We start from the raw sequence: 16,722 nt of genomic DNA, 5'->3' as shown, positions 1-16,722 counted from the left end.
TTGCCCTTCCTAAAACCCCTAAAAGGAGGTCTCATTGAGAGACAAGGATGGACCCAGGGCAAGCAGTAAGCTACCCTGACATCAAAAAAGGACAAGCTAAGCAGCATAAGAACTATAATAAGTTAAGAGCACAGTCATGGAACAAACTCTGTCAGGACTCAAAAAGAAGTAACTGAACAAGGGCCCTGCTGGGGTTTCCTCAGGCCAGGAAAGACTAACCTGGCCTGAGAACTGTAGTCTGGGATAAATAGTGAGATGCCCCCAGAAACAGTCATATGTCTCTGTGTTCATACAAAAGGATGAGAAATGTTAATATTTAATGATTGTTTAAATGGATTACTAATGAAAGGAGAAAGCTATACACCCTAAGATGTAATCCCACCCATGAGGGAATCTCCTAGTTATGTAGAATGCTGAACTCCCAGATGAGATTTTGTCCTTGAGTTAATCTCTGAGTAGAACTTCCCCCGAAGAAGGAGCTTTACATCTGTTTATTGTTATGATGGGCTGGAGCGATAGCACAGTGCAGCGGGTAGGGCGTTTGCCTTGCAAGCGTCCAACACTGCTGACCTGAGTTTGATTCCTCCGCCCCTCTCGGAGAGCCGGGCAAGCTACCGAGAGTATCTCGCCTGCACGGCAAAGCCTGGCAAGCTACCCGTGATGTATTCAATATGCCAAACATAGTAACAACAAGTCTCACGATGGAGACGTTACTGGCCCATTGAACAACCGGAGGACAATGACAGTGATTGTTATGATAATGTTCAACTCCACCTATGTGTACCCCCACCCTTCATGATTTCTATATAACTAATGCTGTGATGGAAATAAATGGTGACTGATTACCAACCAGTCTGTGGCCCTATTCCTTCCTTCCCTCTTTCAGTTCCCTCTTTCATCCGTCGGTCAGCCTGGGGAGGTAGTTCTCGGTCACTTACGCACATGTCACATGCCCACACTTTTTGAACTCATACATATATATATATATATATATATATATATGTATATATATTTGGGGTAGGGATGTTTGGGTCACACACACATATTTGGGGGTGTTTGGATCACATCTAGTGGTGCTCAGGGCTTACTCCTGCCTCTACACTGAAGGATCACTTTTGGTGGACTCGGGACCTTATGAGGTGCCAGAGAATGAACCCAGGTCAGACAAATGCAAGGTAAATTTCTTACCTGCTGTACTGTCTCTCCATCCCCATTTGATACACTTTGTGACAGATACCGCTGAATGATGACAATTTTCTCATCCTGTTTGTGTAAAAAATGATAAAGACCAATAGCTGAGAATTGATGTGGTAGGTATTTTAATGAAAGCAATGGTCCTGCCATTCTTTATTTCTCACAATGAAACATATTTACAGAGAAGAAGAATTGTACATTTAAAATCCTGATCACAATACATACTAGATGTGTCAGTTTTCCATGAAAAATGAATTTCAGTGATGTGAACATACCTTCAATGTTTCAAGGTACAAATTGGGATATGATAAATGTAACTATATCATATTTTAAGATGATGCCACTGTAATAAACTCACTTCTAAATCACAGACACTTAGCACCCAGGACAGAAGTAGAGTGTCACCAACAGAGACGGGATCTCTTAGGACACCTGATCTGAAACCATCTTGACCAAAGATTTCCAACTCTGTTTTCAACCTATGTTTTGGAATCCTGTAATTGAAAATTTATGTGAAAGGAAAATCTTCCTAGATTTTTGTAAAGTTCGAAATACTTATCTTTGAAGGATAACATGGAAATCTTTTTCTCTTATCAGACATCAAAAAAGTCGTATCACAGGTGCTATGAAGAGTGACACATTTTTGTAGTTAATAGCATAAAATACTGCTATTCACATTTTAAAAACAATGAATAAATTCCTTTTATGAAAGGCTAAAGGCACAGTGAAACAATGAATATTTGCACTTCACCATTTTAGAACTCAAAATAATTCAGAAGGAAAACTAATTCAGGCAACCAGCACCTAATTTGTTTTATAAGTGGCAAAATTATCACCTACAATACAGGTGACAATTCAGGGACAGGTTGTGGAACTGCTGCAGAGGTTAATAGTGGTAGGTGACTTGCCTAAAATGCAGTTTGTAAAATTTTGATCCCCAACCCCCTAAGATTTACAGATACTTTTGTCTTGTTCTAGATATACAAAGATATTCTAGATGGTCAGTACTCTAAAATATCTCTGGCTGAGAAATATGTATCCTACTTTTCACAAACTATATCTCTAGTCTGATGAACTATCTCTGAAAAAAATTCACTCCTTTTGTATTTTACTCCTTTTGTAACAATATCCAATATTTGGTTTGTTTTGGCAGTGCTGAAATCTCCCAGCTCTAGGCTGCTGCTCCCAGCAGTGCTCAAGGGACCATGAGGTGGCAGGGATTGAACTTGGGTCTCCTGCATGCAAAGCATGTGATTAATCCTTTGAGCTAAGCCTCCTGCCTGTCCATTAGGATTTCACTTCATTCATGACCTGTACGTATTGGAGGGAGACAAAATGTAAAATTAAAGATCCATTTTTACTTATTAGCAGCCATGAAAAGCAGCTGTAAAACTAGTTTCTCAGAGGGTAGAAATAACATCCTCTAGATTTTGTTATTGGGGGGGGGGGCATACCCAGCAGTGTTCAAGGTTGTTCCTGGCAGTGTCCAGAAAGGAACCCAGGGTCTCTGAATGCAAAGCATGTGCTCAGTCCTTTGAACTACTTCTCTGGATCTCAGGTTTTATGTTTTCCTAATTATTTTAGAGGGGATGTGATGGAAAAGTGAACAAAACTTTTGAGAAGCATTGGAGGACTGGGGAGATAGCTCAAAGGATTACACCCTGGCACTGCTGTGACACTCCAAACTCCATCCCCACCCCCCCAAGTAAAAGAAGTAATGGATAGGATTTGGGATATAGTTCTAAATTCTGATCCTTGGCATCACCTGGCCCCCAAGCACTGCATGTAGCCCTGGGAGCTGCCAGCACTTCCAGGTACTGTGTTTCTGGACCAGGGTATTGAACCTTCAGGCTCGCATAGTAGGCTCGCATAGCATAGCCAAGATTCACTGGGATACCACGCCCTAAAATGAAATAGTGGATTTTGTAGAAAATTTGGGGCAATGACTATTGTGTAAGAAACAAAGAACTTTATAAATGATAACAATGAATAAGCTAACTGTAGCCAAATAAAAGTTTATCCTCAGGCATTAATATCACTGTTCATAATTTCCATTTCTGCTTTCACTCAATATGAAAACATTATTCTATTTCTCAGTTTATCATTAAAGAACTGGATTTGGAAAAAAAAAACAGATCCATGAAACAACAGTTATTCCTGTTTCTGCAATGACTTCTGACAATGGGGACCATATGTCATGCTGGAGATTTGAACCAGAGTTGCAGCAGAGGGAGCTGAAGTAAGGGACTATCTCGCCAGCTCTCCTTTTAGCTTTTTTTTCATTCGTTTTTCTGTCTGGGGGCCACACCCGGTTATGCTTAGAGCTTACTCCCGGCTCTGCACTCAGGAATTACTCCTGGCAGTGTTTGGGGGCCCATATAGGAATCCAGGGCTCAAACCTGGGTCAGCCATGTGCAAGGAAAACACCCTACCCGCTCTGCTATTGCTCTGACCCCTGGTTTTGTTTTGAACACCCAGCAGTGTTCAGAGTTTACTCCTGGCTCTGCTCTCAGGAATCAATCCTGGAAGGCTCAGGGAACCATATGGGATGCCCTGGTTGTTAATATACAAGGCAAGCATCCGATCAGCTGTACTGTCTTTCCAGCCTTCTCACATTTCTTTATCTTGTTTGTTTTTGGCCACATCTGCTGTGCTGAGGGATTATTTCTGATTCTGTGCTCACCTGGCAGTGCTCAGGGAACCCTATGGAGTGGCAGGAATTGAATTCAGGGTAGTTGTGTGCAAGGCAAGCACCTTACCTGCTATACTATCTTTCTGACATCTCCTTTCACATTTTTTCTAAGTAAATTTCTTTGAATAAAATTATTTTGCTTCATAAATAATAGAAATAGGAGAAATGTGTGGAGCAAATGAGTAATGATTCTATTATTTCTGTTTATTCGTGATAGTTGTATCTGTCTTATTATTACAAATCTGCTGTATGTATAATATAGGGAAAGAAATGAATGTGAAATATTTTAACGTTTCTGAAAACTACAATTCTCAGAATAGAAAAATGTGGAGAAGATAGTAAGAGGAAGGATTAGATTAAAACCCTGTCTGAGAAATAGAACAGAGTATAGGGCACTTGCAGTGGTCTGTAACTCATGATTCCCAGAGTTTCCAGGAGTGATCCCTGAGCTCAGAGCCAGGAGCAAACCCTGAGCACCACTGGGCATGACACCAAAATCAAACCAAACGAGACCAAACAAAACAACCAAATACCCTGTCATACTCAATTTTATTTGGAAGTGAAATTAATTCACGAACTGTTTTATCATTTATAGATATCTCCTAGCTCTTTGTTAGAAATAATGATCAATCTAGAAGCAATGGACATCTTTAGAATACAAACTATGGCTTTATTTTATTTCATTTTTTTTTTTTTTTTTTTTGGTTTTTGGGCCTCACCTAGTATGTTGGGGACTTTCTCCTGACTCTGCTCACTCTTGGTGGTGTACAGTGGGGGAGGGTGCATATTTGGTATGGGGGTTCAAACCTGGGTTGGCCATGTGCAAGACAAATGTCTTAAGCCCTGTACTATCTCTTTGGCCCTAGATTATGGCTTTAAAATACCTTTATCAGATGAAAGTAACCAGGCTTCTTAGACCAATGGCTGATTCTATTTAAGTTGGAAATACACAAGTTGAGGCTGGAATATCTTGTCATAGAAGACATCAAGGAGGCTTTTAAAGACGGTTTGAGTAGTGTTAAAAGGATTCAGAGCCAGCTTAATGAGTCTCCCACAGGGCAAAGGCATAACAATTTGAACTTTAATAAGGTAATATTTGAAATGAATTAAAGCCCATTAAATGTTTGAATCCATGAGTTAATGATATTTTCTGAAGTAAAATACTTTTATTTAGAGAAATATAAGAGTGGGGGAGACAGAAAGGGACAAGAAAGAGAAAGAGAAGGGAGAGGGAGGGGTGGGCGTAGATTTGTGTTCAAGAGAGCAAACACAGGTTTCTCCAGAGGGGAAAAGCTGAGAATATAAGTCTCTGGTGGAGCTGCATGCAAATCTCGCAGATACAGAATGTGCTGTTAATACATTTTTCAATGTAGGAAAATGATAGGAAACACGTTTGCTGTATCAAAATCGATTAATAAATGAAAACATTCAAATATTTTATTTTTCCTCTTTCACAGAGGCTTTACTGCTGCCTAAGCGAACAATGAATGTGGAGAAACAGCCCTTACAATTATGTTTCAAATGTTAAAAAACAAATGACAGAATACCTTCTAACCTAGAGTGACTCAATGTATACTTATGGGCACCAGGTATCCACTTCAGTTGATGTCACAAAAAGAGAAAGTCAGATGTTATGTGAGTTCGAATCCACTATGACTTAAACAGTCCTGCAAAATGAGATGAATCCAAGTTTGCTCAAGACTCTGGATTCATGTACTAAGATTCAGGGGAAAAAGAAACATGAACTGTGCCATGAGTATGTGATTAGCATGCGAGAAACTCTATAGATCATAAGGTCAGGTTCATTTGTGGGGGGGTGGGGGAAGGAAGGGTTGGGAACACATAGTGGTGCTCTGGGGCTATTCCTGACTCTGAGTTCAGGAGTGATCTTTGGTGATGCGTAGTGGACCAAACGTGCCGGGGATTGGATTGGGGTTGGTTGCATCAAGGGAAGCACCTTACCTCCTGTTCTGTGTCTCCAGTCCAAGACTAGGTTTCTCTCTTTTGGGCTGGGGGGAGGGCACCACACCTGACAGTACTCTGCACTCAGGGATTACTCCCATTGATGCTTGGGGGACCATACGGGTTGCCAGGGATCAAACCCAGGTCAGCCATGTGCAAGGAAAAATTGCCTTACTCACTATATTATTGTCCCAGCACCAAGTTGTCTTTTTTTAAAAAAATTTAATTATTTTGCGAGAGAAGAGGCCATACATGGTGGTGCTCGGGGCTCTGCACTCAGGAATCACTTCTGGTGGGGCTCGGAGGACCGTATTGGGTACCAGGGATGAAACCCAGGTTAACCTCTGTAAGACAAGCACCTGCATTGCTATGTTATCTCTCAGATCTTTAATAGACTAATTTTAGGAAAAAGGAGGAGGAACCTTATTTTTTATGTGAAATGTAAGAAATAGATCTAATAAAACATTTAAAAATGAGTAATATTAAAATATAGGGCATAGGGCTGGAAAGAGCTGAGCACATGCTCGCATGCAGGAGGCTGGGTCTGAATCCCAACACCAAATGGTCTGGGAGCACGGCCGGAAGCACGGCCAAGAGCAACCCCAACACCCAAGTAGCGTGATGAACACTTGGGTGATAAACAAAAGAAGTGCAAGGAAGTTGTTACCACTGAAGTCAGTACAGTGGTTACTTTTGTGGGTTTGGTGAACAAGGTTGTTAACAATAACAAGACAAACACAGCTGATCCCAGGGAGCTGGCAGAGTCTAAAAGAGTTTCCTCATAATAATACAAGTTTCTATTTTGTGTTTTTAGTACTTGTTTTATAACTTTCCTAAAGGATTAAGACTAAAAATAAAAATCAAAGCCCTTCAAGTTTTCCACTAAGAATTATAGATAGGAATACTTCTGCTATAATATTCAGCTTATGGTTCAGAAACTATAATATAGAAAGATTCCTAAACAAACTACAAATATTTGAAAAATATAATATTAAATTCTTACTGTGCAGTTATAAAAAGTCAATGTATTAAGCTCACATTCCTAACACAAAATTTATTTTCTATGTAGTACAATTTTGTTAAATGGACTTCAGTGACTTCAGTTTCCCTTTCCTATATCCATTTACACAAACTGATTCATGTTATTCTATTAGTGATTAGATTAAAACTTGAGTATCGGAAAAGATTTTTGCATTTCCTTAAATGTCTGTACTTCTCCATTTTTTTTTACATAGAACACATATTAGTTACTTGCCTAACCATGATGGTAGTTATTAATACGTAGCATTTCATACTGTTATTTAATTCACAAATAGGCATCCTTCACACACTTAGCCATCTTTATGTTGTTGTCCATATAGGAATGTCTGATGATGATTATTTCTGATAAGTGCCTGAGACTCAAGAATGTAAAGCGGCTTTTAAATGCAGTGTAAGAAATAAACAAGAAGAAGCATACACCTATGTTGTCCACTTTGGTCCATCAACGGTAACAATTTCCCTTCAGTTGTGCAAGCAGCATCCTAACAAATGGTGCAACATTATATGGTCTCTTCTCTTTTCCTTTTAATAAAATTATGTGGTATTCGAATGATTCACATATTCCAGAAGTGATCGGTCTAAAACCCTTCGAATAAGAGCTTCCTCAATTATATTGAAATCCTACAACAAAGAAAAATAATTAGAACCATATAGTAAAGGACATGTTTGCATAAACTGGAGGGTACACATCAATGCAAATGCTCTTATTTTGCAGGCCAGTAAAATCATGGATTTAGTTTCACAAAATTGCTATAAAACATTAAGCATCTTGACTTTGGAGTTAGTGCATTTGCTAAATTTTTTTTGGCGGGGTGGGGGCGGAGTAAGGAGGGTAATACTCAGAGGTGCTCAGGGCTTACTCCTGGATCTGCACTCAAGGGTCACTCTTGGCGGGGTTCAGGGAACATTATGGGGTGTCAGGAATCGAACCTGTATCACTCATGACATGCTAAGCAAATGCCCTACCCACTGTACTAACTACCTCTGCATTTTATATTTTATATTACTGTCTGCAAATGAACAAGTTATTGTCATAGTTTAAAAAAAAAGTCTTGTTTAGAATTTGAAGTCTAGTTTTGTGTTTTGTATTTTTTGGCCACATCCAAGGCAGTGCTCAAAGCTGCTCCCAGTTCTGTTGTGTTCCAGGGTTTCTCCTACTTAGTAACTCTGAGGAACCAGGGATCAAATTGAGGCATCCCGGATGCAAAGCAGACATACTTCAGCCCTTGGAGCCATCTCTTTGTCTTGGAATTTCAAGTTTCTATCTGATCCAACTTAAGAGTTTTTAATCAACATAAAATCAACCTAGATCTGCACATTCTGTAAATAACACAAAAACGATTTAGAGGCAGCTCTGTTCTCTCCAACCCATCTCCTTCTGTGAACTTTAGAGTGAGTAAAATCCCTATTAAAAGTTCATTCCAAAACACCAAAGCAAATAAACAAGACCCAAAGTAAAAAGGCCCTTAAGCACTGTAGAGCAGATGATTTGAACTCAGGGCCGTAAAGATGACTCAAAGGGTTATTTGTACTCACTCAGCAAGGAGCCTTGAGCTAGAATCTTTTTTTGTTGTTTTTTGGGTCACACCTGGCGATGCATAGGGGTTACTCCTGGCTCTGCACTCAGAAATCACACCTGGCGGTGCTTGGCGGGGGAGGGGGGAACTATAGGGAGTGCTGGGAATCTAACATGGGTCAGCCGCATGCAAGGCAAACGCCCTATCCGCTGTGCTATCACTCCAGTCCCATCCCCTTGAGCTAGAATTTTTGAACCCCTCCTGTAGGATCCCCAGATACCTACCAGAGCACAATGCCCAGAGCACCATTCTGGTAGCCCTAAGCACCTTCTGTGTGACCGAAAACAAAAAAACAACAAAAACTTCTGAACCAAAAGCAAAAACCTTTTCAATTTCCTAAAAGTTAGAACTCTATATGCCAGGAAGGAACACAGCAGAAATTAAAATAATATGAAAATGAAAACTGGCTAATTATCTAGATCAGTATTTCTCCACTTTTCCTCACTAGCATCGCATCTCAGCTAAAAAGACTTACCCTGTGCCCCCTCCACTCTGCCCTTCTGTTGAGCCCCCAATATTATGCTGTATGTCCTTATTTATGTTGACTTCACCACGTAGTCCCCTGGTTGAGAAACACTTCTTGGGATCTCAAAGTTTTTTTTTTTTGTCTAAGACAGACAACTATTTTGGTTTTGTTTTGGAGAGGGATGGAATAGGGGCGCCATCTGGGCTCTGTGTTCAGGCTTACCCCTGGCAGTTTCGAGAGTAGCACTGTAGCACTGTTCTCCCATTGTTCATCAATTTGCTCAAGCGGGCACCAGTAATGTCTCCATTGTGAGACTTGTTGTTACTGTGTTTGGCATATCGAATACGTCACAGGTAGCTTGCCAGGCTTTGCTGTGTGGGCAAGATACTCTTGGTAGCTTGCCGGTTCTCTGAAAGGGATGGAGGAATTGAACCCGGGTCGCCCATGTGAAAGGCAAACTCTCTGTGATATTGCTCCAGCTTAGTTTCAAGGGTACCATACCAGGTATCCAGCACAAAGCATGCTCGGTCTGTTGAGTTTTCCCTCTGGACTCAGGTCAATAAATAGCCAAATTGGGGCTGGAGGGATAGCACAGCAGGTAGGGCGTTTGCCATGCACGCCGCCGACCCGGGTTCGATTCCCAGCGTCCCATGTGTTCCCCTGAGCACCGCCAGGAATGATTCCTGAGTGCAGAGCCAGGAGTAACCCTGTGCATCGACAGGTGTGACCGCCCCCCCAAAAATAAAATAAATAGCCAAATTTATAAAGCATTTTAAAAAAATGATTACCTAGTTAATGCTGATATTTATTTCAGTTATAAAGGTAAAGGTAAAGGCCCTCCCGTTGATCGTCGATTTGCTCGAGCGGGCCCAGTAACATCTCCATTGGAGACTTTGTTGTTACTGTGTCTGGCATATCGAATACTCTCGGTAGCTTGCCGGGCTCTCCGAGAGGGGAGGAGGAATCGAACTTGGGTCGGCCATGTTGGCCGCTTGTAAGGCGACCGCCCTACCTGCTGTGCTATCGCTCCAGCCCTCGTGTGGTACTTATACGGCAGTACGTGCAGATTTCAGTTATATATACTTTATTTCTATACTTTTACCCACTTGAATTAATAAAGGTAATCTAATGTAGCACCATGAAGAGTTCACGTGAAAGTAAAAAAAAATACACTTACTATGAAATCATCATAAAACAAAGTGTGATTAACTTGCAAATGTCTTATTAAACTGCCACTGAAGCTGCTCGCATTCTCATTTGGTATTAAACGGCAAAGAGGACAGAACTGGAAGTAAACAGAGTTCAAGAAAGAACATATTAGTGTCAGAATCACAATAAGTAACAGACATTCAACAAAGTGAACTTTAACTTTATATATCAACTGCCATGCCTCAGAATTATGTTTTAAGTTGTTATCTTAGGTCACATTTTTATCTTTAGAATTTACCTTTGAAGGACTATTTTCTACAATAAATGACAATGAATGAAGATTAAAAGATCAAAAGTTATGGACATTCATAACATTATGACTCTATGGTTTTTATTGCCCCGCAATGGAGCTTATAGGTCTCCAGCCTCAATTATTAGCATGCACATGTCTATTTCTAATTAAATGGACATTAAACAGCCCTTACATTTCTTTTTTCATTTGAGATACTGATAAACTCACAAGAAACTGCACAAACAAAGCAGAGGTCCTATGTTCAGATCCAAATGATAACATCTTACATAACTGAAGTGTCTCATCAAAATCAGGAAACTGGTAGTTTCTACAGACCTAAATAAGTCTACAGGCCTTAATAACATTTCACCAGTATTGGCATTTACTCGTCTTTGGATTTTTTTTTTTTTGAACTACATCTGGTGGTGCTCAGGGGACCACATGGTACCAGGGACCGAACCTGGACCTCAAGCACGCATACTTGCCCTTTGAATCATCTCCCTGGCCCCCAGAGAAATAGTTTCATTGTTGTTATCTTTTCAAAATTTCTATTGACCAAGGGAGCCTCCCTAGCAGTGCTGGGGGTTACAGGGATATAAGCAATGGTGATCAGGAAATCATGCGGTGCAGTCTTCCTATGGCCTATGGCTGGAATGCAGAATGCAGGAACCCAGGGCATTCTGCATTCCAGCCATAGGCTCTAGCCCTCTGAACATTCTCCCTGGTCTATGTATTTATCTTTGAGGGTGTTTGTGTGTATATGTTGGCCTAATTTTTCAACATGTATAGTTCTTATAACCACCAGTACAATCAAGATACAACACAATTTGTCATTACCAAGGAATTTCTTCGGATTGCTTCTTGACTTCTTTTTCTCTTCCTGTCATTCACTGATCTGTTTTCTGCTTCTATAACTGAATCATTCCTGTTTCACTAGCTCTCTGACCCCCATTTAAGAATATGTAAATAAGATTTTAAAGTCTTTAATCTTTTTGCAATTTCCCCCTACTACTTCCTTCCCCCCTTTCTCTTTTTTTTTTAAATTGATTTATAGTGAGATACAGTTACAAAGCTTTCATATTTGAATTTCAATTTCAGTTTCCCTTTTATTGCTGAGTAATATGAAGCAATTGCTGAGTAATGGTATGCATGCACCACAATTTTTGCATCCTGGGAAAAGTATTATTTTCTGGGGGATGGGCAAAACCAGTGGTGCTCAGGATTTACTGCTGACTCTGTGTTCAAGAATTACTCCTGGCCATGCTTGGGGGATCATATGTAGTAGCTGGGAACTGAACCAGGTGTTGGTTCAGTCACTCCAGCCCCTACTCACTCACAAAAACCTGTTAAACTATCTTCCCCCAGGGCTTGGTTGTACACTTTTTCATCCCCATCAACAAATATGTCTTTTGACATAGGTGTATTATGATATGTGATCATGATTCTAATTTATACTTTCCTAAGATAGCATGTTTTAAAGCACATGCTTCTTTTATTCCATACTAATTTTGTTTGGAAGAGAGGTCACACCCAGTGCTGCTCAGGGTCTGCACCCAGCTCAGTGCTCAGGGGCCACTCCTGGCAGTGCTGGAGGGAGGACCAGGTGTCGCCAGGGATCAACCAAGGACTCCCACATGTAAAGCATGTGCTCCAGCTTTTTGAGATATCTTCCAGGAAGATATCTTGGGGTGTGTGTGTGTGTGTGTGTGTGTGTGTGTGTGTGTGTGTGTGTGTGTGTGTAAAGCAAAACATGAGCGAGAGGAAGTGTGTGTTCAAGAGGAACATGGACTTCTCTAGAGTGGGAAAAGCAAGCAAAGACACAAGGAAGCGAGAGATGAGAACATGGGTTTGAAGAGCAAGCCTAGTTCTTTTTTTCCCCCCTTCATGCGTTCACTTTTAAAAACATGAGGTGCACAGCCAAAGAGCTCAAAGGGCCACACACATTCCACATTCATCAGTGCATGATAAGCCAGGAGCAGCTCAGATGCACTGCCAAGTATGACCCCAAACCTCTTCTCACCCCCACCAAGTAAGTACATATGAAATGCAGAGTCATTATCAAGTACCAAGTATATGTCAGGTATTAAATGAAGTAGTATTTTTCTGTGATTTTCAAAACAACCTAGTGGATTATTATCCTTGGAACATGAACCCAGTTTCAGATAGGAAAAAAAAAGATTAAATTAACAAGACCACAAGTATGAATAGGGCTCTAGGTCTTTTTATAGACAATTCAATGTTCTTTTCACATTCTAAAGGTAAAAGGTAAAGGCCCTCCCGTTGATCGTCGATTTGCTTGAGCGGGCCCAGTAACGTCTCCATTGGAGACTTTGTTGTTACTGTGTTTGGCATATCGAATACTCTAGGTAGCTTGCCGGGCTCTCCGAGAGGGGCGGAGGAATCGAACTCGGGTCGGCCATGTTGGCTGTGTGCAAGGCAAACGCCCTACCGCTGTGCTAACAGTACCTAAATTGTTGGCTCGAGGAACATTTCTATCTTTTTCTTTTTTTGCATCATATTTGCTCTTTTTTGTGGTTTTCATTGTTGGACCACAGCCAGCTGTGATCAGGGTTTACTCCTGGTTCAATGTTCAAGAATCATTCCTGGCATTGCTCAGGGGAACATATGAGGTTCTGGGGATGGAACTGGGGTCAACTGCATGCAACAGAAGCACCAAGCCCACTGTACTATCTCTCTGGTTCCAGCTTTCTCTTTTCTGTTGAAGTAGTATTGGTTTACAATGTGCAAATGGCTATGAGTTTTAGAGGAATAATGTTACCATTCCACACCCCCCACCAAAGTGCCAATATCCCCTATACCACTGACCACAGGATTCTGCCTCTGCTTGGTAATCCCATTCTCTCATCAGAATCAAAGGAGCTAATGTTGCTATATAAATTCAAATGAGGTCTTTATATGGTTCTGATTGACTTATGGGAGTCCTAGTTTCATTGTGCTAAAATTCTGCAGATAAGGTAACTTTCCCAACTTGCATTATTTAATTTATCTTTATATCTTAGTTTTAAAAAAAATTACATCATTTAAGTGACTATTACTTTCATACTATATTATTATAGACATTTACGATTTTCTTTTTTTTGTTTGTTTGTTTTTGTTTTTTGGGTCACACCTGGCAATGCACAGGGATTACTCCTGGCTCTGCACTCAGGAGTTACTCCTGGCGGTGCTCAGGGGACCATATGGGATGCTGGGAATCGAAACTGGGTCGGCCGCATGCAAGGCAAACGCCCTACCCACTGTGCTATCTCTCCAGCCCCCATTTATGATTTTCTAATACTCTTCCTGGCTATTGTGGTTATTTGTTAACACTGCTTATCTCAAGACAGCTCTTAACCAACATCTGAATTTTCTATGTAATGATGAGAACAGAGCTGAAATTAAGAAACATTTTACTGGACTGACTGTACATTTATATTGTGGCTCAGTAGCAGAGTTCTTGGGTTTAATTCTTGGTACTGCATGATCCCTGAGCCTGAGCACCGTTGGAGGAGACTCCCAAACATTGAGCTGGGAATAATCCTCTGGGCACATGTGGTTGTGACCAAATTGCAAACAAACAAAAAGAAATATTGTCCCAAAGGGCTGGAGTGTATGCTGGAGCAGTGGATTTGACCCCTGGTACCACATGAGCACTGCTGGATGTGCCCCCCAAACAAAACAACTGAAAAAGAAATAATTTAACAGGAAACAGTAACATTATTCTTACATGGTGCAGGAAAAGGAATATGGTACAGGAAATTCTTCAACTCTTTACTATAATTCATTATGTATTAAGCATGTAGAATATGGTATCAGAAAGTTAAGATTGTGTTGCATTGACGGAAAACTTAGAGAATCTTGGGTTGAAATCCTAGCATTAGCTCTTAGAGCATATAAATCTCCTGTTCAATAAAATGGACATACAACCTTTTAGAGTAGTTACAATATTCAGAAAGAACATTCTTAATATAAAGCTGGGTTACATCTTAGACATCTGATAACCACTGCCTAATTACCACTATCTGTTCCCTGTGCTTGTATAGTTGGGGGTCCCTGAGAGAAAAAATTACATGTAATGTGTTTGCTGCTGCATTCCCAGTACCTGAAAATAGTTTTCAACTTCTTCTCAGACTCTGTCTGACTTAATCTGGGCAACTAAATAATTTTTGTTGTTGTTTGAGGTCTATACCTGGCCCTTCTCAGCATTTATTCCTGGCTCTGTGCTCTGGTATCATCTTTGATGATGCACAGGGGACTACATATGGTATGGCGGATTAAGACTGAGTCAATCTTATGCAATATAAGAGCTTTACTTGCAATACTGTCTCCAGTCAAAAGTAACTAATCTTAACCTGTAAAATGAAAATAATCTTTGCAGGACTACTGACAGACTTATGAGAACACATTGTTTGACACAATGAAGCTCAGTCAGTTTGTTAGCTTAGTCCTTGGCACAAATACTAAATGGTTGCTACTATTATCACTTTAGAGGGTATCTTCAATACTACATAAAAAGGGTTATATTCAAGACACGAATAGCAGTTCAAGCCTGAAAAGACAATTCATTTTCCCCAGGAAATTAAGCAAGCCTTTAGCCTTCAGTTGTCTGAAGAATGAGCTAGAAGGAGGATATTTGCAGGCAATGAAATCAATTTGGAAAAAGGTCACAGATCTTGAAAGGACAGTCAGACTTAAGCAATGGAAAAATCTTAGTAAAGCTGAAAACAGAGCACATTAAGGAAAGGAGGGGGAAAAGTTTGTAGGGATATATTGGGACTGGGTATACTCAAAGGATACGCGTTTGTATACCTACTGTGGTTTCTGCCTGACCTATGCCAAGAGCCAGAGGTATAGAAATGACTAAATCCTGGACCAACCCTGAAGGGCCTTGGAATCTAGTGGAAAAGAAAGATAGTCAGCCTGGAACTTTAAGTAACACAGTGTTGTTTTTAGTCTGATGTTGTTACTGGAGACTTAGCCATCTAATTTACATAAAATTTAGTTGTGTAACTAAGGAACTTCTCCCTTCTACCTCCTGAACATTGTGAAAGTCAGGCTAAAAGTCTGTATTATTCCAAACATTTCTTTTACTTTTCAAATTGGGGATTTGAATTCAAAAGGGGACGATCTTAGAAAAAGGGGGAAAGAGGGTGATCAAATGAAGGAGGGAACCGCTAAGTGAAAGGCTGATCATTATGCAAGAACCTAAAAGTTCACCTACACTCTCCCTTACATTGTCAATCTCCTGGCATCTGCTCATCCCTTTATTATTTATCTCTCTTCACTGGCTCTAGGCCATGATAGCCATATCAGAAAACAATTATACTGAGTACATCCAAAAGATGTTGTCAGTAAGGACTTTACCTAATGGTAAATGGGAATGGTTGAATATTAAAGCTACCATCACTTCAACCTTGAAAACCTTATTGCAAAGCACATACCCAGCACTATCTACAGTTTAGGGGCGTTTTTTGACTTCATCCATTCATGACCCTTTACTGCCTGAGAAATGCAACAAGGGCAAGTACTGCCAGGAATACCTTGGATTCATTACATATTTGATTTTTGGGGCTTTTTTTCGGCTTTTTGGGTTACACCTGGCGATGCACAGGGGTTACTCCTGGCTCTGCACTCAGGAATTACTTCTGGAGGTAGCTCAGGGGATCATATGGGATGCTGGGAATCGAACCCGGGTCAGCCGCGTGCAAGGCAAACGCCCTACCCACTGTGCTATCCCTCCAGTCCCCTGATTTTGAATTAAATTTTGGGCACTACATATTCAGAAACATTTTACTATTGCTAAATCTGTTATAAATCCCACATTCAGTTACATGGTCCCATATGGAGGGTTTTTTGTTTGTTTGTCTTTGTTTTACGGCCACACCCTATGGTGCTTAGAGAATTACTCCTGGCTCTGCGCTCCAGAATTATTCCTGGCAACCATATGGGATGCTGGAGATCCAAGTCAGGTTGGCCATGTGCAAGGCAAGGGCCCTACCCACTGTACTATTGTCCGGCCCCATATGGAGTTTCGATGCAGTTTAAGATGCTAGGGTTTGGAATAACCTCCAAACATCTCAGCCAATTAAGAGACACTTTTAGGGAGAAGGGGAGAGCTCAGAGGGCTTGTGTGTCTGCTCTCATGGAAGACCCCCAGGCTTGATTCTCAGCACCCCAGTGGTTCCTTCAGCGCTGACAAAAACAACCCCCAAGCACTAAGCCTAGACACCCCCCCCCCCCAAATTAATGAACACTTTCTTTTCTTTTGGGGCCACACCTGGCAGTGCTGGGAGTTACTCTAACATGCTGGTTCTTGCTTGGGAGTCACTCTTAGTAGTACTGGAGGGGC

General features: G+C 40.8%; 1 protein-coding gene across 1 annotated transcript in view; it reads right to left on the bottom strand.

The window, feature by feature from the left end:
* Positions 1-1,296: 1,296 nt before the first annotated feature.
* The window catches only part of RNF125 (ring finger protein 125), a 46,824-nt gene continuing 31,398 nt past the window's right edge, over positions 1,297-16,722 (bottom strand). Inside the window, exons 5-6 of the mRNA XM_056138245.1 lie at positions 10,110-10,217; positions 1,297-7,510 (exon numbers count right to left, since the gene is read on the bottom strand). Coding sequence (XP_055994220.1) covers positions 7,424-7,510; positions 10,110-10,217 — 195 coding nt within the window. The 3' untranslated portion in view covers positions 1,297-7,423. The remainder of the gene's footprint in view (positions 7,511-10,109; positions 10,218-16,722) is intronic.

This window comes from Sorex fumeus, unplaced genomic scaffold (assembly GCF_029834395.1).
Source record: "Sorex fumeus unplaced genomic scaffold, SorFum_2.1 ptg000128l, whole genome shotgun sequence".
Taxonomy (NCBI): Eukaryota; Metazoa; Chordata; class Mammalia; order Eulipotyphla; family Soricidae; genus Sorex; species Sorex fumeus.
The sequence above is the reverse complement of the archived record's forward strand: the minus strand, read 5'-3'. Positions and strand labels throughout refer to the sequence as shown.